Genomic DNA, 24,262 nt, shown 5'->3' on the forward strand with positions numbered 1-24,262 from the left:
GTCACTTGTAAAATTGTCTCACCACTTGTTATAGTGTTTCTGATTTTGTAAATTTGTTTTCTTAAATGTAAACTTGTTTTGGCTTTGGTCAAAGTGTTTTGCTAATGTGATTCTGTTTTCCTAAATGTAAATTTGTCTCCAACCTTGTAAAAGTGTTTCATCCTTTGTAAATTTGCATTGCCTTCCCCAGCAGTATTGTGTTTCAAAGCTTCTTCACAAGTAGTCAGGTACTTTGAATGTAAATCTTAGAAAAAGACTTTATTAACAATAATAATGAATACAAACAGGTCAAATGAGTACAGAGTAAAAGTGTCTGGTATTCAGTGACAGTGCACCAATAGATCTCACAGGGAGATGAGCTACAGTACAAAGTTTATTTCTGGTAGACAGTACGGTGCAGTTTTCTTGTTTTAGTCCCGTCAGCATTTATAGTATTCAAAACAATAAAACATTCAAGTTAGCACCAGTGATGCTGTGACGCCTCAGCCAACCAAACCTGACAATTTTGGAGAGCCAGATAACATACTGTTATACTACCAAGACTGGCCCCTCCCTTAAAGGAACATGCTTCTTTTTCTTTTTACTTTGGCAGTTCCTCAATGATAATCCTGGATACTGAATTCCACCCTGTAGATGCGTCACCTCTGGGGTAGTCAGAGCAGGTCCCAACCCACACGGCGACATCCACCAACCCTGATTTGATGCCCTCACACAGCCCTTCAACTGGAGAGGGGGAAAAAGAAGATATTGTGAATGATTTTCAGGGAACACCCAAAATGGCTTTGAAGATGGAAGTTAACTGTTTTCAGACAGTAATGAATTTCCCATAAAAACCCAAATGAGGAGTCTGACTGTCTTTTGGAGTTGGTTGAGACAGCAGTTAAAAACATATTTGGAGCTGCTCTGGCAGGCTAAACTTAGCACAAAGACTAGAGACTGGCTTTGTTTAAGTACAAAAGAGGAACTGGTTGTTATGGGCTAAAATGTTACCTAATGAGTTGAAGACACACTGTTGGGTAGTATTTCTTACTTTTGATAAAACCAGGCTTTATTTCCATGTTTCCTGTCTTAATATGAACTCAGCTAAACTAAAGTAACATCTCTCAGCTTTAAATTACAGCATTATGAAGCACAGGAAATAATTGAACAACATAGTCTATGTCTACATTGATACCTGAGGATGTTCTGTGGATGTTGATGGTTGAGTTGAGCTCCGGACTTCCTTGGTCTAAGTAGATGATGGACTCTATTGGCAGGGGTCCTGTGCATTCTGCTCCATTGAAGGTAAAGTACCACCTCTGGCAGCACGCGTTCTTACACTTCAGTCTGAGGGATCCACTAAAGAGAACTCTCAGGGCGCTGTCTGAACGCAGCTTTGTAAATGTACAGTCCTGCAACACACCATAGAGAAATGTTGCCACTTTTATGCATCATAGTAGTTTTGTAACATTGATATTATGCATCAAATTGACACCCAAGATACTCACAGCTACTTTACCCAGGTCAATCCCATAATTCAGAGAGTTCCAGGCACACTGTTTGTAGTTGGGCCTCCAGGGCTCCTCAAAGATCTCATTAATACACTCTCCTTTTTCACCTTTGAGCCCATCACGACCAGGGATGCCTGGCGTACCTGGAATGCCATTGGTTCCTGGGTTACCCTCTCTCCCAGGGGTGCCTGCTGGACCCTGCATGCAACTACCTAACTGAAAAACAGGGATACAAAGACATAATGATGGAAGCTGTGAATGACAAGAGGCATGCTTTAGTTTACATCCTGTTTACCTAACTTCTTGTTTAGGTTTTTTCATTTTTTTTAACCTTCCCTGAGGAGAAGTTTTTAAGGAAGCATTCCCCACAAACACCTGAAGGCTGCCAGATTACACCTTATTAACAGCTCATGTAAATAATGACACTGCCTTAGGGCTGAAATAAGTGCACATCTGTGATCCAAACCAAGGCATAGAGATAGAGCCAGCAACCATGAAGCCATGAAGTGAATGATATATCGTGTGTTAATAGGGAACCGAAGGCTTTGTGACAACCTAAATTAGTGGGAGTCTGGCCACAAATCCCATGTGTGATTCATTGTCCAGCTGAAGCCCCAGCTATGTTTATACAGCTCTTTTGCAAGCTGACTCAATCACACTCAGACAACACACAGAGACAAGGGAGCTTGCCAAAACTTTCCTACCACATACTAGGATAGACACAAAGAGGATCTGAGATAACTTTGTGTATTGTGTTTCTTCAAAAACACACACAGATTACAGTGTGTAGGTTAGATGTATTTCAGTCGTATTTGTTTTATGTATTTTTACCTGGCATATTATACTTCCTCCAGGGTTTGGTCAGACATAAACCGACACGTAAACTTTCTTCCTGTCCTTCAGGATGCCAAAAGGATTTGGATCTGGGGATTTTGGGTCATTTCTGCCCTTTTGCTCAGCAAGCAGCTGTGGAGCAGTTATAGGGCACATGGCCAAAAGGAATTAGGACAAAAAAAAGTCCCCATGCAAGAGAAAAAACAAAGAGCTATTACTTCGGTTTCAACATCTTGTCCCAACTTGAGTCTCTGGTGTGAAGTAGAAACTTTAGCAAATACTATATAAACCTGGGAAGTGCTGACAAAAAGAGAGAAGTACTGTATTCTTATGTCATCTCCATGTGAAACAGATGGTTTGGAGTCTGTTTTGGCCATTAAGTGGCTCAAATGTTGGCGCAACCTGGAGTGTGAGGTCACTGTCTCTATAGGAAACTTGGAAATCTTTGATGAAGCCAATGCATTGTGGGTTAGTATGCATGTGCACTAATAGACAAAGAATTTGGCTTGAAGCAAAGTTGATATTTTCGTGCACCTAGGCTGAGAGGTGTCTAAATGTGAGAATGACGCAAACACAGCATGAAGCCCTTTGGTTGGTATTAAGTGGGGAAATGTCCGTATTTTTTATTAGGGATTGGATTTTTGGGAGACATTTCAAAGCAAGTTAATGAATGGAACCTCTGTCCACATAGCTACACAGCTGAATTCTACATTAGCTACCAGTCGGCAGTTTCAAGAGCGGTGCAAGCTGCCTGCATGAATCAAAATCCAGCCCCTCTGAATATTAGTACAGCACACAGTCTGCTACTGTAAGTGAAGCATAAAAGCTGCATTTGCACCAGAGTGTTGATGAATCAGGAGTTTTTCATGCATTGGTCAACAGTGAAACAAGCGCTGAAGCTCTCCTGGAGCATGCATACTGAGGATGTAATGTTTTGCTTTGAAAGCTGTTCATTTCAGACGCTCTTGAGAGGGTGCAAATTAGGATTTTGATTACCATTTGGTTCAAATTAGAGGATCTTCTTCCTTCAGAGTGCGTAGTGCAGTTTGGCTTTTCTGCATCATTTCCAGTACACTGAATACAGATGTTAAGACAAGATTCTTCATCATTACTTTTGCTGTGAGCTCAATTTTGGAATATAACATTGGGGGATAACTGCTTGAGTTCTGTTTTTTTTAAAGTGGGGGATTCAAACTTTTTAGGGTCCCCTGAGGAGGGTCTACCAACATAAACAAAAGTTTCACTTTCATTTGAATCCCAAGAGATCAAGAAGGGGAATGTGTGCTTACTTTGTTCCTTCACCTCCATCCCACCTACAGTGTGCAGCGTTATGTAATTCCAAACAACTCTAATCTAAGATCAGGGATAGTGTGAGGTTGCTGTGATCATAAAGAGTAAAACGCTGCTTTAGGTGTTTTGCTAAGGCTGTCATGCAAAACACTATGATAAAATGCCAATCACAACATTCCTCCAAAACCAGAGTAACCAAAACACCCTTTCTCTGGAGAACCTTTGAGATAACAAAGAGAGGCAGAGAGTACTTGAGTCAGAACCCCACTTCCCGTCTGGGGGATTTTTTTTCTGCCCACTCATCTGTGGGCCAAACCTGGAATAATAGAGCACATCTGATCCTAAAACCAATGCAAAATAGTGTGTACTGCTAGGACCAGGCAACTGTTCATACATGATGTAGCCATAAATCAGTTTGTGGATCGTGCGTAAAATCAGCATGACTTTTTTTTAAACCAGTCGTTTCTATATTACCTACTTCTGACAAAAAGCAACACTAAGAGTTTAGCAATGTATCATGAGTTGTGAAGATAGATGCATTCCTTGTGTTAATACAGCCATTCAAATATAGATTTTCTTAATCATAAAAGTTTCATTGACTTTATGAAGCGATAATAAGCAGCCTTTGTCCGGGGCGCACACTTCTCCTTTGGAATGGCAAATCTACTTTAGAGCAGGCTACTAAAGCGGCTGGATGTTATCTTAACAATCCGTCTCTCACCTTGTCGGCGTCTGGATCCTTTCGGTATCCTCTATTTCTCACCTTTTCCACTCCATACAGAGGTAACGCCAAGCAGACAAGAAGCAGCAGTCGGGCAACGAGAGGAGACATCATACAAATGCAACGGACAGCTGCGTGCTTCCTCTGAGATCTAAGGCGACAGTCTGACTCCAATTCTTGCCAGCTATAGTGCAGAGGAGGGCAGGACAAGGAGGAACCAGTCAGCATCCAGAAGCGTATATTCAGGAAAAGGTCCCAGGGCATCCTCAGAGATGATCATCTGGGCAGCATAGGGGCAGTGGTGTACTCAGAGGGGGGGCAGGGGAGGCGATCGCCCCTCCAGGTGCCCTAATGTCCAAAGAAGTGTCCTCTTGGATTCAGTTGTAGTAGATAAAACATAAGAAATGTCCTTCTCTGGTGCCCCTTTCAGTGGAAAAAGCATGAAAAAGTGTCCTCTAAATGCCCCTCAAATTTATAAAACTTAAAAAAAAAGTTTGCTCTGGATGCCCCTCAAATGTATTTCACTTATTTTAACGAGTTCCCTTTGGATGCCAATTAAATGTATAACACTTTAATAAGAAGTCCCCTTTGGAAGCCCCTCAAATTTATAAAATGTTAAAAAAAAAGTACCCTCTAGATGCCCCCTCAAATTTATAGAACTTTTAAAAAAGTGCACTCTGGACACCCCTCAAATGTAGAAAACTTTTCTAAGAAGTCCCCTTTGGATGCACCTCAAATTTATAAAACTTTTTAAAAAGTGCCCTCTGGATCCCACTCTAATTTATGAAACATAAAAAACAGTCCCCTCCTAATGCCCCTGAAATGTATAAAACGTTAAAAAAAAAGGGCACTCTGGAAGACCGTCCAGTGAATGAAATGTTTTTAAAAAAAAATGAAGTTAAGGTGTTAACTTAGATTTGGGAGCAGGACCACGCCTAAACCACACCCTCAATCACCTGACAAGCCTTCTTAAACGTAGCCAGCCTACTCCAACTGCTTGTCCGTGATTCTTCAACCCACCCTCCCTCACCTTACTCTACTGCACTTAACCTATTTCCTTGTCCTCTCCTACTCAACTCGTGCTCGCTCTTTCTATGCCCTGTCTACTTCCAGGTACAACCTGGGTCAAGATCAGCTCCGGCAGGATAACGCTGAGACGGAACCCCCATCCTGAGTCTCCTTCTGCTGGGCACACCACGCACAACTAATTCATTAAATGTTCAACTTATATCCTTGTGTGGCGTGGTCCTTGCGAGTGAATGCTCTCTTGTTGCCCTTGTACTTAATTATGTTATGTTAATTATGAAATATAACAAAAATATTTAAATATATCAATCATTTTGATTTCCTTTTTCATTATTTAATTTCCACCACAATTAGTCACAAAAGTGTTCATCACAATGCAGGGAATTAACTGTTAGACTGTAAGACACCCCCTTCTTATTACCACTGCATCATCATCACCCTTAACTGTGAGTACCAGGGGTTTGAAAAGGAGATGCCTCTTTTTTGTTTTGCCCCTGCCCCTCAAACAGCCTGAGTAGGCCACTGCATGGGGTGTCCATGTGCACCAATGATAAATGACTCGTACACATTCAGTTTATTCTCTTCTTTAATTAATTGGATTGATACAAAACTTGGTTGACAAGATAGGCAACAATATAAAAAACGGTTCAAAGCAGTAAAAAGAATCTACAAGAGGACACTTAGTCTAGATCTAAATCATAAGAAAGACCCATGTCTATCTACCAAAAATAAAAAAAAGCAGTATAAAAATGCATTATTATAATAATAATAATGCACAACTAAAAACATACTGACAGTGTTTCCCTTATATCAAGCAGGATTGGAATTGTCCCAAGACCCCAAATACAAAACATAAAGATCACAAGGACAGATCAGGTCCAACATAGCAGAGCAATCCATGCAGCGTAACAGCTCTTTAATGAATCCAGCAAGCTGTTCTGGAACTATTTGAGGGATACATGTTATAGATTATTCCTGAACAAAGCCTCAAATGTTCATTTTTGTGTTTTTCTATAACTTTTCATACTTAATAATTGTATGTTTGTGCTTCTAATGACAAATAGTGCAAAGCCTTTCTGATTTGTTTCCTGACAGCAAAGGAATTTACACCAATAACAGGTGTTGGCATCACACATGCAGACCATCTGCAGGCTCTTTGAAGTCAGCTGAAGAGGATCAACTACTGACACGAGTAAAAGTACAGCTTTCTGCATATGGAATCACAAATTCAACATTCAAGATCCAATTTTAAAGTATGTGCAGTTTTTTTTTAGGAGCAGTCAAGTAGCACCTTATGAGTGTGGAGTGACAAATGACCTATCCAAGTAGAAGAGTAAGACATTCATAAGATCTGTAAGTTTAATGTTTGGCAACTCAGTGTAAAGACTAGTCCAGTGAAAGACTTAATTTCTCAAAAAACATTCACTTATAATAGAATATTTACATAAATAAAGCATGTTTCCTAGTATGTATCCTAAGACATTAAGTTGAAAATGTAAAAAAAAAAAACAGTCCAAAGTTCTTTATGCATGCTACAAAATTAAATGACCATTGTCGGATATACAAGAGGAATAAATCTAAAGATAGTGCAGCATATACTTACACAGTATATACTCAAAGGCTAAAAGCTGAGTAAAGCTAAAAGTCACATTTGACACCTTATGATACAAAATCTGAAGGCTTTCAGGGGAGAACCCACAGATTCTGCTCCCAACATACCACCTTCTAAATAACTGAGGTATGGATAAACATTCACTGGCCACAGTCTGACAACACAATCATCATCATCATCATCATCATCATCATTATAAGATGTTTGACATAAATATGTTTGAAACAGGCAGATTCAACAGCGTGAAATGTAACAGTGGTTTGAGCGGTTTCAGAGATGGATGGATGGTTGCATATTTAGGTTTGGGGTGGTCAGTAGTATCAGCAGCTGCTGTCCTGTGTGGCCTTGCTCTCCTCTGGGACCTGGTGCACCGGCTGGTGGGAGGTGTCCTGGATGATGCTGCTGTGTGACCGGTTTAAAGCTGGATGCTGCTGTACGTTTGGGACCTGCCTGACCTCTGACAGCTCGCTCCTTGGAGTCATCCTAAACCAGCCAAGACATGCGAGTGATTACTGTTGGTTATAACTTGTGCAGATTTGTTTCTGATTAACAAAGAAAAGCCTTTTTTGTAGGTCTGTTTCAGGTCTGTTATGACATGTAAAGAACCATACTAAGTATTAGTCTTGCATCTGTTTCATCTGAATTCTTCTTCTGACCTACAAAGCTCTTAATGATCAGACACCTTCATATCTTAAAGAGCTCATAGTGCCCTAATACCTCTCTAAAACACTACACTCCCAACATGCAGGCCTGGTCATCATACCTAAAGTCTCTGAAAGTAGTATGGGAGGTAGAACCTTCAGTTATCAGGCACCTCTCCTTTGGAATAATCTACCAGTCAGGGTCCAGGAGGCAGACACCCTCTCTACTTTTAAGAGTAGGCTTCAAACTTTCCTTTTTGATAAAGCTTATAGTTAGAGCTGGATCAGGCTAGGACCAGCTCGAAGTTATGTTGCTATAGGCTCTGGTCCTGCTGGAGGTTTCTGCCTGTTAAAGGAAGTTTGTCCATACCACTGTAACTTGCTAAATGCTGCAAAGTGCTCTGCTCATGGTGGATTAATGAGATCAGACTGAGTCCTGTCTGTAAGATGGGACTGGATCTTATCCTGTCTTGGTGTTGGGTCTCTGTTCATAATTTGACATAGAGTGGTCTAGAACTGCTCTGTTTGTAAAAGCGTCTTGAGATAATGTTTGTTGTGATTTGGCGCTATACAAATAAAGATTGATTGATTGACTGTGCTTTCCAGAAAGAATCTGAGGTCACACTTTCTAAAAACAAAATATAAAACACAAATTAATTCAAAATGAGTAATTGAAATCACTTTTACTCACCTTCCTTCGTGAACTCGGTGTACGCTTTCTGAGCGGCTGCTAATCTTACTGGAGCTCCCCCCTTTGCTACGTCTCTCTCCCCCTTCCCTCTCCCTGTCTCTCTCCCTCTCCCCCCTCCTGGAGCTCCTGCTGGAGGCACCTCTGTCCAGGTGTTCCCTCGCTGAGGCCTCAGACAGAGAACCTTGCCTGTAGGGCTCATGATTAGAGATTCCTTGATTGGTTGTGGTGGCAGCCGTGGAAACATTGGTGGGTACAGCCCCAGTGCTCGTGCCCATTGACTTGGAGATGACCTTGAGCTTGTGGGAGCTGGGCTTGTAGTGCTTCTTCTTGTGCTGGACGCGACTGTTGTGCTTGAGGAAGAACTCGCAGGACTCCTGTAGCACTCTGCGGCTCTCGCTGATGGGACTGTGGGTGAGAGAACACAAGAATATTTCATATGTACCCACATTTCTGAGTGAACCTAAACTGGAATATACAGCTGGATAAGTACTCTTACTCTCTCTTGCGGGTCCTGTTGAAGAAGTAGGCCCACTCAGAGCAGGTTTTCTTGCTGCTCACCCAGAACACTGCAGATATTCCAACCACCAGTGTCATTAAGTATTTCACCAGGAACAAGGAGAGGTCAGGACGGTCCAGCTCTGTTGTCTGAAACAGAGAAATACACAAACCATGATATCATTTTTGTGATTTCATATGTGTCAATAAAAACAATTGACTCAAGAAAAATAATCAAGCTTTTACACTTATAGCTTTCTTCTGTCTTTTACTGTCTGTCCTTTCTCTCTGGATCATTTCATCATTTCATCTTTATAGATGTTTATTTGTTTTTAATCTGTCAATTTTTTGTTTTGGTATTATTTTTATTTATGTCCCCATTTAAAAAAAAAATATTATAATTTTTATTTTGTTTCATTTTGTCTTTGTATGTTATCTATCTTATTGTATTGTCATTAATTTGTGTATCTTTCCTTTAGTGTTTGTAAAAAAAATACATTTCAAATCATAAAAAAATAGATATGTTTGTGTGAGCCATTTCACCTCTGTTGTTTTTGTTTTTTGTCACTTGCATAATGACCACAAGGGGCACTTCAGGTAAACAGGCAGGTAAATGCTAAAATAAGGGGCACAGGTGTAGCAGTGATCTTGGGAACGGGAAGAGCACACAGTTTTTACATCTAAATCTTAGACATCATTGTTACCCTCATCACGAATATCACCATCAAAGTAAAGTTGTCTGTACCTGTTTATCATTTGGATCAATAAATGGCAAGAAATAACGCAACATTAACCACGGATTGGACATTGGACTCTTTTAGAAGCACGTCAAAAACACTCCCGCACCCACACAGTGACTAAAGTCAGCTCAGAATAGTCATTACAATGTTTATTTGGGTTTGGCTTGGGGAAAAAAATGCAAAAACAATGAAAACCAAACCTCTTTTTTTCTTTCACCCAAATCAACTCCAGAAAGTAAAACACACAAAAAACCTGTTGTTTTGTTTGATGTAATGTTATTTTATCAACTCTATCATCTGAACTCATTCTAATTGGCCGCAAATCCCTCCTCCCCCTCCACCCAGAACTTCTCACTAAGCATCGACAACTACAGTCACACCCTTGCCAGTAGTCTGTAACCTTGGCATCATCCTCGACCCCACCCTTTCCTTCAAACCACACATCAGAAACGTCATCAAAGTATCCTTTTTTCACTTCAGCAACATTGCACGCCTCAGATCCTCTCTCTCCTCCTCTGCTGCAGAAACACTCATACACGCCTTCATAACCTAGCACGACCCGACTTGACTATTGCAACAGCTTTCTTCACGGCCTTTCCTCCACTGACCTCCAAAAACTCCAATATGTCCAGAATTCAGCTGCCCGGTTACGTGCCCACCCCTGCTCCAGAGCCCACATCACACCCATTCTTCAGCACCTCCACTGGCTCCCCATACAGCACCAAATCCACTCCAAGATCCTGCTCATCACCTACAAAGTCCTCAATAACCTCGCCCCCTCTTACCTGACCGACCTCCTCAAACACCACTCCCCATCTCGCTGCCTCAGATCATCAGATGCCAATCTCCTGTCCCCCATCACCAAGACCAAACACCACACCTTGGGGGACAGAGCCTTTGCCATCGCTGCTCTGACTCTCTGGAACTCTCTCCCTCCACACATCCGCAACTCTGACTCATTTCAATCATTTAACAACCACCTCAAGACCTTCCTGTTCCAAAAAGCATACACAAATGACCTCTCCCCCTGCCCCACCTCTGTCCTTGTTCTGTTTTATTTACCTGTTTTATTTTTACTTTTATTTGATATAAAGCGACTTTGAGTACCAAGAAAAGTGCTATATAAATCCTGTGAATTGGTATTATTATTATTTATTCAGTTTTTATGATCTTTTACGAGTCTAAAAGATGTTATGACTTTACCTCGGTTTTTTTTAACACTTATGTTTTTTGGGGCATTTTGGCCTGTAATGGACAGGACAGCTCAAGAGAGACAGGAAATGTGGAGAATAGAGAGCAGGGGAAGGCATGGTCGAGGCTGGGAGTCAACTATAGCCTCTGTATATGTGGCATGTGCTAAAACTCCCTAATTTTACACATCATACACGCAAAAACACACTTCAACCTTTCACTTTCTGTTCACCATACAACTGCTAATTTTGCATTGGCTGCATCATCCAAGTATGTGAACATAAGAAAGAAAACTGTGAGTCTGACAGTCTTATGTTTAGCTAAACCAACTTCATCAAATGAACTAGCCCCGGCTACCTTATGTGAGCAGGGGATGCTGTATTCCTGACAGCGGTCGTTGATCCAAGTATTGTCCCAGGTGCTGCGGTGGCTCTGCTCGTAGGTGTAGCAGGCTAACAGAGTGACCAGTGGGACCAGGTAGAGGCCGCTAAATATGCCGATCCGTATCATGAACTTCTTCAGCTTCTCCTGGTTTCGCTCGTCGTGCTGGATGACCTGCCGGACATGGTTTAGAGAAACTATGCCTGCAAGGATTAGGCAGAGGCCAACGACAACGCCCACGCTCAGAGGAGCCAGAACAAAGTAGCGCAGAGCGTCCAGGTCATAGAGCCCCACAAAACAGACTCCACTGATGTTGTCCCCTTCAACCTTATTCAGAGCCAGCAGCATGACTGTTAGCACCCCGGGGATCCCCCAGGCAGCAGAGTGGAACCACACCTGCAGACAGAGGACACATACATGAGTATTTTCAGCAGCATACATGGTTTACTGACATCGTATAGCTTTCATTCCTTTCATTAATCTCTTGCTACTTCTGTCTCTTCAAAACAACCTTGGGTTCCTCAAAACATTACCGCTTTCTTCTCGATGGCCTCACAGCTCCACTTGGGTCCGGCTGCCAGAAACCAGGTGATGGTGAGTATGACCCACCACACAATTCCAGCAATGGAGAAGAAGTAGAGCAGCATAAAAAGCAGAGTGCAGCCTTTGCTCTGAGAGCCCAGCACCACTGTATCCACTCCACTAGGATGTGTTGCTTTGGTGCAGGCCGCGTTGTTCCCCAGCAGGAAACCGATGAAGTATATGAGTGAGACGAAGCTGTAGCAGACGGCGTAAAAGATGATCGGGCGCTCTGGGTAGCGGAATCGTTTTACGTCGATGAGGAAAGTGAGAAAGGTGAAGAGTGTGGCGCCCAAGCAGATGATGGAGCACACGCCGATGAAGCTTTTTGCAAATTCAATGTCGTGAGGTTTAAAGTACATGTTGGAGCAAGGTGGAGCACAGTCCTGTGCGCCCAGAAATGATGATCCATGGCCTGGTTTGGTCTTCAGCTGCAGCGGGCACCAGAAGCCAAGGTCCCTCTTAGCTGATGAGGAGCTCATTGCGGTGGTTGTAGGAATTTCAGAGCCATCAGAAAGGCTACATGACTCCAATCTGGGAAGACAAAAATCAAAATCCACATTGTACAGAGCAAGAACCATGGGTGTGCTTATATGCATTGTCTATGATTGTTCTCTTCCTTACTTGTCACACTGGAGCTCAGGCGGCCAAGTGATGCCGAAGACTCGGATATTCTCCTCACAGTCCGACAGAACAGTCTTGCACTCCTCTCTGCATGGACGGATCACCGTGTTCTCCTCGGTGCATTGTGGGAGAAATGCTTGGCAGAGGAAGTGGTGGACGTCTGGAGAGCAGCGCAGGGTTGCCAGGGGCATGAATGGCTGGATACAGATAAAAAAAGAAAACAGTTACATCAAATTAAAAGGATAAGAAGATGTTATTCAAACGTGTTACCCGGCGTTCTTATTGATCTTCCAGCTGTGTAAGATGCTTGATTCTGATTGGTCAAAACCAATGAAAATTATTCAAATAATTGTCAAATAGATACCAATGATTAGCAAATAGTATTGTGGCTTGAAATGCCCATCCCTTATATTTACATCTTGGATTCTGTCCATCAATATGATGAAGGAGCGGAGCAGGTGAGAGAAACTTTAGGTTAGCTATCTCTACAAAGAAAGTTAAACCATGAGCGGTGGTGATGATAGCAGCAGGGTTCAAAGTTGTGACATTAGTTTCTTTTTAAAGGTGTGTGAACCCCAGAGCTCAGAGAAGAAGGAGAGCTGAATGAGGACAGTTTCATGTTCAATCCACCGCAACAGGCAGAGAAGAATCCATTCTGATTGGTCAAAACCCCTTGATGATGGTTATTAACTTTCACTAACATGAGCAACAACAGAGGCAAACTGATCACACATCATGTCAAATCAATCCACTGAAAAGAGTTCAGACACATTTAGCTTCTGCTTGTTGACACCACAGACCGTAAGGTGAGGGGAAACCATTCGCTTTCGTTAGCATCAAAACAATATTGCTAAAACGCAAGTTACGGTTAGCATGCTAATGCAGTTGGCTAAACAACATGGATATTTACTAAGGGTGGGCAATGAATATCGAATATTCGTTCACTTAGTGAAAATTGAAAAGCTACTGTGAATATTTTTTCATTTTAAAAGTACAATTTTTACCAGTGCCTGGTTGTAAAGCTGTTTGCTAACCGCATTAAGTAACAGGAGAAGAAGAATGCTAACTGCAGTAAATAGCAAATATGTGTGTGTGTGTGTGTGGGGGGGGGGGGGGGGGGGGGGGGGGGGGGGGGATATTCAAATAATCGTCGAATAGATGATTATCGAACATGGATATTTATATCTTGGATTCTGTCCTGTTGCTACGGGCCATTCAGTCTCTGTATTGTCGGAGCCAGAGTTTGGTTCGCATTGCCGGCAGTTAGTCGAATTCGTTCCCAGTGGGGGTTGGACTCCGCCAGGGCTGCCCTTTGTCACCAGTTCATAACTTTTATGGACAGAATTTCTAGGCGCAGCCAAGTGGCGGAGGGTTTCCGGTTCAGTGGCCTTGGGATTCCATCTCTGCTCTTTGCAGATGATGTGGTCCTATTGGCTTCATCGAACGGTGACCTCCAGCTCGCACTGGGACGGTTTGCGGCTGAGTGTGAAGCAGCGGGGATGGGGATCAGCACCTCCAAGTCTGAGGCCATGGTGCTCAGTCAGAAAAGGGTGGCTTGTCCTCTCCGGGTCAGAGGGGAGTCTCTGCCCCAGGCGGAGGAGTTTAAGTATCTCGGGGTCTTGTTCACGAGTGAGGGGAAAAGGGAGCGGGAGATTGACAGATGGATCGGGACGGCGTCTGCGGTGATGAGGGCGCTGTACCGGTCTGTTGTGGTTAAGAGAGAGCTGAGCCAGAAGGCAAAGCTCTCAATTTACCGGTCAATCCACGGTCCAACCCTCACCTATGGTCACGAGCTGTGGGTAGTGACGGAAAGAACAAGATCGCGAATACAAGCGGCCAAAATGAGCTTTCTCTGCAGGGTGTCTGGGCTCGGCCTTAGAGATAGGGTCAGGAGCTCAGGCATCCGGGAGAGGCTCAAAGTAGAGCCGCTGCTCCTCCGGATCGAGAGGAGCCAGATGAGGTGGTTCGGGCATCTGGTTAGGATGCCTCCCGGACGTTTCCTTGGGGAGGTGTTTCGGGCATGTCCGACTGGGAGGAGGCCACGGGGAAGGCCCAGGACACGCTGGAGAGATTATGTCTCTCAGCTGGCCTGGGAGCGCCTCGGTATCCTCCCAGAAGAGCTGGTGGAAGTGGCCGGGGAGAGGAGTGTCTGGGCTTCCCTGCTGAGGCTGCTGCCCCCGCGACCCGGACCCGGATAAGCGGAAGAAGATGGATGGATGGATGGATTCTGCCCAGCATTCCTATGCCCATACCTCATTATCCCTTACTTAAAGTTTATCTACAAAAATGGACTTGCTTGGAATATTCTAACTTGGTCCAACAGTTTGTGTAGAAGAGGAGTATGATATCAGTCTCATCCCTTAGTAATTGATAATTGATCTAACCCTATGGCAATGAACTATTTCAAATGAAGTCACAAAATGAATAGTATCAAATAATAAGGTCACAAATGGGAATACGTGTGTGTGTGGATGATAAACAGAATACCAAAGCTGTCAGACTGATAGAACAACTACATTTGTGTTTTTCTTTCTCAAATGTGAATCCCTGCTTCACGCTCAGTTCTGACTTTATTTTGCTAATCTGCAGAAATCCATAGGCCCACATAAAGGGGCCTATTCAGTAGCTGGGAACCACAGCCTTCCATGTCAACACTAAGGCAAGAGCTTGGGGACTGAGAAGTAGGGGGGTGTGGTGTAGGTGGCAGGAAATGAGTGCACGGCCGTTTGAAAACACACTGCGACAGGCCAAGAAGGCTGGAATGTGCAGAGCTGCTGATGGTCAAACACAGTGTTAATAAGACGACAGCACCACATGTGAAGATAGTATACCTAGATTACACTGTAGACAACAACATGATGTCTGCACTGATCCTTCAAAATCCTTGGTTTTGCATGAAGTCTAATGTAGAAAAGTTCCTTTGTCATTGCTGCAAACTGCTTCCGCCTACATCACCCAGAATGCTCTGTTCACCAAGAACTCCACTAACACCATGTGTGACATTCAAGTCACTGGGACTCTGACAAAAATCTCTTTGTTTTGGTATGATAACAGCTAATGCAGTCTATTCTGCTAATATTTGTAGACAAAACACACACAGACATGCAGACACACTCCAACACAAACACACACTCCAACACACACACTCCAACACAGTTCACTATTCAAAGATTTCTCTCCTCTTTTTTTCTGAAATCCAGTCTGGCAGTTTGCCTGTGTCTCTTGGGCCTGGGTTGACAGTAAGCGTCCTTGTTTCTCTCCTGCGGAGGTCCTTGACTCCTTCTCAATGAGCTCCCCATTGCTCAACGGGTTACTGTAAAAACGGCCCCATTACAGACATCTCCAACTAGAATCAGGGTAGGGCTTAAGCTCATTTTCATGTAGGGGAATAATCATCTGCCAAAATGTGAAAGCAAAGTAGAATTTACAAAAAGAAAGTTGCAGTACATTCATCAGTGTTTTCATTCTCTTTGTATTGTAACACTTTGGATTCCTCTCTTTTAAAGCTGACTCTCCTGTCATTTTACGTTCCAGCTCCATCACTGAGGTCCTCAGATGCTTCCCTTTTAAATGTTCCTCGTGTGTCTCACACATAGACTGTATAAAATATGGACGTAGTATCCGTGACGTCACCAATCTATTTCTGAAGAGCTGTTTTGAGGCCAATCGTCAGCGGCAGCCATATTGCTGCTGTCGAGCGATTGTAACGTAAAGAGGCGGAGTTTGAGCCTCCTAGCCAACAGCTACAGTGTTCCCGCCTGTCAATCAAGTCAGCTGTGCCTCTCATTGGAAGACTTGAAATCTCAATATCTTTGAAATTGCTGCGTTAGAAAAAATTCACCCCCGTACAGTGAGAGACGATCGAGAAATGAGCTATCCAGACTACACTCGTCTTTTGAAGCAGGCTGTAAACATGTTTATTTCTGCTGTAAAGATCGGCTTTTTTGAATTGGTGTGTATGTGGTTTCTGGTACTTCCGGAGCCAGCCTCAAGCGGATCCTCAATGAACTGCAGTTTTTAGCACTTTTGCATTGGACTCCTATTTTCAGTGCGGAGGTATCCGCTTGGCATCACACAAACACGGCCAGAGAGCTTTCTGTTTTTATGCCCCTAAGCTATGGAACTCTCTGCCTCTGGACATTAAAGCAGCGAGCTCTCTGGATGTTTATAAATGTAAACTTAAGACTTACCTTTTTAATCTAGCTTTTAATTTGGAGTCATTTATTTTTAGCCCTGGACTGCATAATTATTATAATCATTGCTTTAACATTTATTTATCTTATTTAATTATTTATCTATTTATTTCCTGTATTCATCTGATCTTGTTAACGCTACCTTATTTTTAACTTTTCTTTCCACTCTTACTTATTTTATTAATTTTACTGTATTGATTTGAGTTGATTTTTAAAGGTGACATATCACGCTTTTTTCATCAATATATATTGGTCTAAGAGGTCCCCAAAACATGTCTTTAAAGTTTATGCTCAAAAAAACACTTTGAAATCAGATTTTGGTCTGCCTGAAAAGTCCTCTTCTTCAGTCCTCCTCAGAACACTCTGTTTTCTCTCTGACCACGCCCCCTCAGGAAGTGGATGTGCCTCGGCTGTCCAGCACGTTGATCTAATGTTTACATGTTGGCTGAATATACACGGCTGCTCAGAGATCACATTAATTCAACCCTCTGAATCTGATCCAGAATCTGATCCTGACGGAGAGGCGCCTGTAGCAGGACCTTTCTGAAGGATTGGTCACAGATTTAGTGTTTCTTGTTGTTTTATTTGTCAGTATGTAGACGTGTGTCTTGGTACACAGCTACAGCTATGAACATGTAGCTATGTGGCTATGCTAATTAGCGCTAGCACTTATCCATGATAAATAAAAATCATCCACTAGATCTTCAAATCTGCAGACGTGGGAGTAAAACCGACCTCTGTGTTTATTAAGACAGCCTACAACTAGCATGCCTCCCTCCTAAGCTCCTTGTTAGCACACATTTGTGCAGGGAATGAAAAACGGAGAAGTTGAGTTGTATTTTATACAGTCTATGGGCTGAACAAGCTCCGAGCTCTGACTCCGTGACAGACCGGATATTGTTGTTACGTAACAAAAACACGGAAGTCTGAAACGGCTCGTTTCACACACAAAAAGGTGGAGAAATCAGAACAGGGGCAGAATGGATTTTTTTCATTCTCGGGGGGTTTGTAGACATGCCAGGGACACATATTTCAGGTAGAGAACCAATAAAAAGTCAATTTTGCATGATATGTCACCTTTAAGTATTTTATTTCTAATAATGTCTTTTCTAATTTTACCATTGCTGCTGTTTTCTGTCTCTGTTATTCTGTGAAGCACTTTGGGCTGCATGTTTATATGTATGAAAGGTGCTCTATAAATAAAGTTGAGTTGAGACAAACTGGTGAAATCTAGGACCGAGGGCGGGGAAAGGTTAGCCTTCCTCCGGAAAATCCTACTGATAGGCCTGACTGAGCCCATACCACAGAAACAGTCTGCTTGAATACAGCATCAGGGCTTTGGAATAAACCACAGCACACTTTCAAAGAGAGATATGCACAGAATGTTAGCTTGAGTAAAGGCCAGAAAGTGTAATCCAGTCACCTGGGAGACAAGACAGCAGAGGTAAAACAGTGTACTGGGGGAAGCCATGAGTGAGTGATTAACAGAGAGAATACTCTCATTGTGGTATGCTGGGTTGGCTTTGTGTGAAACTGGGTGTGTCCCCCCTCCTTCCTCTGGAAATCAAAGGCCCTCCACAACAAAGTCTATGAAGTTGCCTGTGGCAAAGTTTGCTGTGAAATAAAAAGCGGATACCTGCTAGCCTGCTACCTCTGCCAGACGCCACACAAAAGACTCCTTCAACACATCACTGTTCATACTCCAAGCTCTGACACCAAATGTGTGTAACCCAAACCCTGGCCTTCAGGAATGCCAGGATGTAGAAGCAACAACTGACCTAAGTTCAATGCTGAGGAGAGACACAAAACAACACTTACTGGGCAAGACTGTATGAAGAAATTTAAAGTAGGCTGCAAATAAAACTGAATGCTGATGAGTGGATTTTTGTGTTGAAATCCCCACTGTATCCTCTCTTTGTACAAACAAAGAAGGTTGTTTACTAAGTGTTTGCTGTGTCTCTTTCAAAGGTCCACTTATGGTGTCGGAAGATTTCCAGACAGTCAAGTCGTAGCTATGAGAAGTCTTACAGCTTCATTACTCTGATCAAAACCACAAGCAGGGATCAAACTGCAACTATGATCACATAAAAAGCATGTCCCTAATACAGTAGTGCCTTCATTTGAAGTCTGCCGACTATACAGTAAGACAACAGAGGAGGTCTATTTTAACCCTCTTTAGTTTTGGTGAGACAATACTGAATGGTTCTACATGTACGACACGTATCATCATTTCATTAGACTAGATGCTACTTCTTAAAAACATCATGGCATGACGTGTTGATTCTGTGGCTGGAAAACTGTTTCTGCATGTTGGTACCATCTTAAAGTAGTAATTACAATTCAATCAATTTGCTCTTCTGAAGGCTGACAGACACCAACATTTAGAGACTGGAGCCTCTAACAGTACTAATTAAAGCAATTATTTTGAATGATATTCATTATCTCTAAAAGTGATTTGAATGATCATTTTTATTCATGTAGCAACACTTTTTCTTTCCTAGGACAACATAGTAACTAGGGATGTAAGGATATATCGCATGAAGACGGTAAAAAATCGATACAAATAAGGGTGGATTAAAATCAATTCAACAACATTTGTGTCTGATATTATTTTCAAAGAACAGAAGGCGCTATCAGCATTATACTCTGCTTGTTTTTCAATCATCATTAAGTCTCTAGCGCTGCTCTCTCGTCACTCGCTGAGTGGAGGTGTTTGAAGTTTAAAGCATGTTTCAGAATCAGCTGACTGAAGGTGTTGAACACAGCGGAGACGCTCAGCTGGGGGCTGCAGCTGAGTGACAGGTCTCCACGAGAGCTTTTTTTCTCCACCGCAGGACTGATTCTGACCCGGTTGTGCTCCCGGCTGACACCTGACCACGTTGAAATGCTTATTTTTCTCAATAAGAGAATGACTATGCGTCCGCAGAGATAATTTATAAGCCTGCTCCTCACGTTGATATTCAGCTTGTTAACATGTTGAACACCTCAATATGATCGTAGCTGTTTAATACCGTCAGTAATATACACTGTGTCGGGAAGGAACATTTGATTCAGGGGGAAAAAACACATTTGGCATTATTTTTGACATGGAACACGTTTAGGTTTTTTAATGATTAATCGATAACTGATTGTTAACATTTCCAAAGATCGATCATGGAGAATTCTTGAAATTCACATCCCTAATTTAAAGAGATTTACCTTATTTGTTTTAATATTTAATACTTTCATTTGGGAATTGTTCACTTTCCATTTCTCTATAATTGTTCTGTAATTTTCCAACAAGGTAGTTTTGTATGGTGATTTTAGTTTTTTGCAAGGTGCTGAAAAAAAGTGTGCAGTGGTTTTATTTGAGTTACAACACACCTTAAAAATTAAAAAGGATGACTTTGTTTACAAAGAAATATAAGAGAACAAATATATATTGCAACTGTCCATATCTGAGAACTGAAATAAAATAATAGTTATTTAAATTTTGAGTTCAATCCAGTTTTCTTGAAAATTGTTAGAGTATCGTGAGTGAATCGTATCGTTAACCAAAAATCATGGGTTGAGTGTATCCTTACATTTCTACTGATAAGTACCTCAAACAACCGCACTTAGAAAAAACAACAACACTTATCCCTTTAAATTAAAGTTATGTGGGGTTAAACCATGTTTAGCCAATTACTGTTGTTCTCACCAACTAAATTTGCATGTATGTCTTGGTCTGCTGAGCACCGTAGTGAAAAAGGTAGATATACACTAGATCTGTGACATATGAAGCCTACAAAGAAAGAATCTTTCAAAAAGAGGTCATCACTACAAAAAAACAACAACAAAAAACAGACAACTACTGGTATAGCATCCAAAACAATATGGGGACTCACCTCCATCTCACTAGCTGCCATGTCCTGGTCATAGTGCTCCATCATGTTGGGAAAGAAGGTCATGTTGTAAGGCATCCCCAGGCACCGATACACTTTGATGGGCTCGCATGTAAACAAGCTGTGGGCACTGGAGCTTCCCACCCATATCAAAGCCAGGCAGGCCCACAGTGGTCCTGGCATCAGCATTGCAGCGACTGATCGGGAAGGAATGTGAGCGAGTGTATCCAACTAGAACAGGTTTCTTTTTGGCTCACTGTGAGGTTATGTTGGCCAAAGCTTTGAATTCTCCTGGTTCACGCTATCATCTACATTTCATTTCTCCCGGGGTCATCCTTGTGGATCCAGTTGGCACTCCAACCGGTGGAACTTTTCCATCTTTCACCAGGAGGGATACCAATCCCACATCCCTGCAAATCAAGAATTTAAAATGAAAAGGGTCAATCTTTTTGATTAATTTAAGACACACCTCTTGTTTCATATAGTTGTCATCCAGCTGATAAAATCATACCAAGGCACTTGTGATTGCAGTTTACAACATAATAGGAAAGCAAAAGCAGACTGTAGTGCTAATGTTAAATCTATTTATACAAAATGCAGTTGCTTAACATTTAGAAAGTCAAATTAAATCAAGAAAATGACTGGTAATGTTATTCATTACATCTCTGAAGTTGCCTTCAAGGTCTCAGGTTTTAAGTTAAGTGACACTCTTTAGTTTGTCTTTCACTAACACATCAGTAAAACTAAATTAAAGGACTAACATGTGATCAACCCAGTGCAGACTGGAAGCTTACATTGGGAGATTCAGTGAGTCTGAGCTTGCTGATGAACATTTCAGTCACACATTTGCATGTAGCCTACAACCAATAATCCTGAATGCTTTACATAGTTCATCGATCTGACCTTGTGTTTACAAATGCAAAGTATCAGAATCACAGGAGAGGTAGGAGGAAGTTGGGACCTATTTCGTTCTGTACACTCAACTCAACTCAACTTTATTTATACAGCACCTTTCATACATATAAACCATAGACTGTATAAAATATGGACGTAGTGTCCGTGACGTCACCCATCTGTTTCTGAAGAGCTGTTTTGAGGCCAGTCGGCGGCAGCAGCTATATTGCTGCTGTCGAGCAATTGTGATGTAAAGAGGCGGGCTTTGAGCTTCCTCGCCAACAGCTACAGTGTTCCCGCCTGTCAATCAAGTCAGCTGTGCCTCTCATTGACTCGTAATCTCAATATCTTTGAAATTGCAGTGTTAGAAAAAAATTCACCCCCCTGTACAGTGTGTGTCGATGGAGAAATGAGCTATCCAGACTACACTCGTCTTTTATACCAGGCTGTAAACATGTTTATTTCTGCTGCAAAGATCGTCTTTTTTAAATTGGTGTGTATGTGGTTTCTGGTTCTTCCGGAGCCAGCCTCAAGCGGATCCTCAATGAACTGCAGTTTTTAGCACTTTCACATCGGACTCATTTTTAGACTGGCGGTTGCTGCTTATAAGTGCTTCACAAAATAACAGAGAGACAGAAAAACAGCAGCAATGGTAAAATTATAAAAGACATGATTAGAAATAAAATATTTAAAAATAAAATAAAATCAATGCAGTAAAATTAATAAAATAAGTAAGAGTGGAAAGAAAAGTTTAAAAAAATGAGGTACCATTGACAAGATCAGATGAATACAAGATAAATAAATAATTAAATAAGATAAATAAATGTTAAAGTAGTGATTATAATAATACTGCAGTCCATGGCTAAAAATAAATGACTCCAAATTAAAAGCTAGATTAAAAAGGTGAGTTTTAAGCTTATTGTTTTTAAACATAGGTTATATATATGCATCTTAAAACAAAGCAGTGTTTGCAGCTTTTGCATAATAATACTATCCTGTAAGAGTTATCAGATGAATGATTGGGTGAGTTCTTTAAGACTTTAACTTTCTTTTTAAACCCCATCATTAATATTTACCTTTACTTTCAGGCCTGTAACTTCAGTTCTTACAGCAGCACTGAAGTATTAGTAACAGCATAGTAACATGATGTCGGCAAGAAGTTACAAAGCTACAATGTGACCCGTGCCACAGACGACTTCACTGGAAGTAGACACTTACAGGTTGGTAAAAACACATTACAGCCTGCTTACATATCCAACACGTTTTATATTCAGTAAGCGAAGGTCTAGATAGAGAAAGCTCCGGGCAGGAAAGCCTGTTCCCTGGGAGAGAGCACAGTAAACATGCCTGCTTCAGTCCCTGCCCGGGGGCCCGAACTAAACTTAGGTTCAGAAAGTTAAAGAGAAACTCTGACGGAAAACAGGAAACACAAACACTTACCTTAAACGCAAAGGTGTTTGTGTAACAGCTGGCTACATGGACACTGGCAGGAGCAAGTCCGTAGGGACTTTAGAAGCGTGTTTCCTGCGATAAGCTCCAAGCACAGAGGCTCCAACAGGCTTTTCTTTTTCAGTCGGGCTGCTGTGTAGTGAAGGTGCCTTCAAGGGCAGTAGGAAATTTCAACATTGTGAAGGAACTGCTGTGAAAATTGAGCATGTGTGTCTATAAATATAAATTTGAAAACTAAACAACAAAATAAATACTTAGAGAGTTGAGAAGTTGTTTTTGAAAGCCATTTACTCTTGTTGAAATAGTGCTGAAATTGTAACAGCGTGAATAGCTCCGACATAAAAAGAAGAAAATATGTGCAGGAACATATTATTGGCCTATAAGCAGAGCCGGACCTAACCAACTTGGTGCCCAGGGCAAGATTGGTTCAACTGGTGCCCCTTGCATTGTAAACAAGCAGCAACCTCTGGTCTAAAATTATGAGTCTAATGTGAAAGTGTTAAAAACTGCAGTTCATCGAGGATCCGCTTGAGGCTGGCTCTGGAAGTACAGGAAACCACACACACATCAGCACACACTGTACAGGGGTGAATTATTTTTTAACGCGACAATTTCTAAGATATTGAGATTACGAGTCTTCCAATGAGAGGCACAGTTGACTTGATTGACAGGCGGGAACACTGTAGCTGTTGGCGAGGAGGCTCAAAGCCCGCCTCTTTACCTCACAATCGCTCGACAACAGCAATATGGCTGCCGACGGTGATTGGCCTCAAAACAGCTCTTCAGAAACAGATGAGTGACGTCACGAATACTACGTCCATATTTTATACAGTCTATGGCAGAAACATATTATTGGCCTATAAGCAGAGCCGGCCCTAACCAACTTGGCGCCCTGGACAAGATTTCCACTGGTCCCCCTTGTATTGTAACCAACTCCACAAACAATCACATCACATGTACACTTCAAGACAACTGACATACAGCTTTATGTTTTACAGATTTTCTTTATTTTGAAAAAAAAATCACCTCTAAAAGAACATTAATAAAATGGTAATAACACTGATATTTGTATTTCAAAATACATATTATTCAGTCATTATATTACAGTAATTTTCAAAGTACAATTATCAACAAAAAATCAGTAATGTATTAAGTGATGACTGAAGAGGCAGAAGCGAAATGCTTATGTAAGCCATAGCGTACATTTATTCATCATCTAATTAAGCTAACAGCTTCCAAAGTGTAAAGAAAACAACAAGAACAAAACAAAAACAGGTAATCTTTTTCAGATATCCATCCATCCGTCCATCCATCCATTCATCCATCCATCCATCCATCAATTCATCCATCCGTCCATCCGTCCATTCATCCATCCATCCATCCATCAATTCATCCATCCGTCCATCCGTCCGTCCATTCGTCCATCTATCCGTCCATCCATCCATCCATCCCTCCCTCCCTCCATCCATCCATGCGTCCATCCGTTATCTTTACCACTTATCCCGGTCCTGGTCGTGAACTGAAGCCTACCCAGCTGTCATTAAGCTA

General features: G+C 41.9%; 2 protein-coding genes across 4 annotated transcripts; both read right to left on the bottom strand.

Annotated features, from left to right (window-relative positions):
- Window positions 1-231: 231 nt before the first annotated feature.
- On the bottom strand, window positions 232-4,760 carry cthrc1b (collagen triple helix repeat containing 1b). 3 transcript variants are annotated; one of them, XM_034698154.1, is made up of 5 exons: window positions 4,336-4,760; window positions 3,321-3,398; window positions 1,488-1,706; window positions 1,175-1,391; window positions 232-723 (listed from the first exon to the last, which is right to left on the bottom strand). In XM_034698154.1, exons 1-5 carry the CDS (start codon window positions 4,597-4,599, stop codon window positions 581-583), a joined length of 921 nt encoding a protein of 306 aa, XP_034554045.1. In that variant the 5' UTR covers window positions 4,600-4,760; the 3' UTR covers window positions 232-580. The 3 variants fall into 3 exon arrangements, with proteins under 3 accessions (XP_034554045.1, XP_034554047.1, XP_034554046.1); XM_034698156.1 differs by lacking the exon at window positions 3,321-3,398 and having other exon boundaries at window positions 4,378-4,757; XM_034698155.1 differs by lacking the exon at window positions 3,321-3,398 and having other exon boundaries at window positions 4,336-4,757.
- Window positions 4,761-5,929: 1,169 nt separating this feature from the next.
- Window positions 5,930-22,846, bottom strand: fzd6 (frizzled class receptor 6). The gene is made up of 8 exons (XM_034698673.1): window positions 22,706-22,846; window positions 20,375-20,781; window positions 12,316-12,512; window positions 11,646-12,225; window positions 11,089-11,508; window positions 8,802-8,950; window positions 8,306-8,710; window positions 5,930-7,456 (listed from the first exon to the last, which is right to left on the bottom strand). Exons 2-8 carry the CDS (start codon window positions 20,558-20,560, stop codon window positions 7,294-7,296), a joined length of 2,100 nt encoding a protein of 699 aa, XP_034554564.1. The 5' UTR covers window positions 20,561-20,781; window positions 22,706-22,846; the 3' UTR covers window positions 5,930-7,293.
- Between the last annotated feature and the right edge of the window lie 1,416 nt (window positions 22,847-24,262).

Source organism: Notolabrus celidotus, chromosome 12, assembly GCF_009762535.1.
Source record: "Notolabrus celidotus isolate fNotCel1 chromosome 12, fNotCel1.pri, whole genome shotgun sequence".
Lineage (NCBI taxonomy): Eukaryota > Metazoa > Chordata > Actinopteri > Labriformes > Labridae > Notolabrus > Notolabrus celidotus.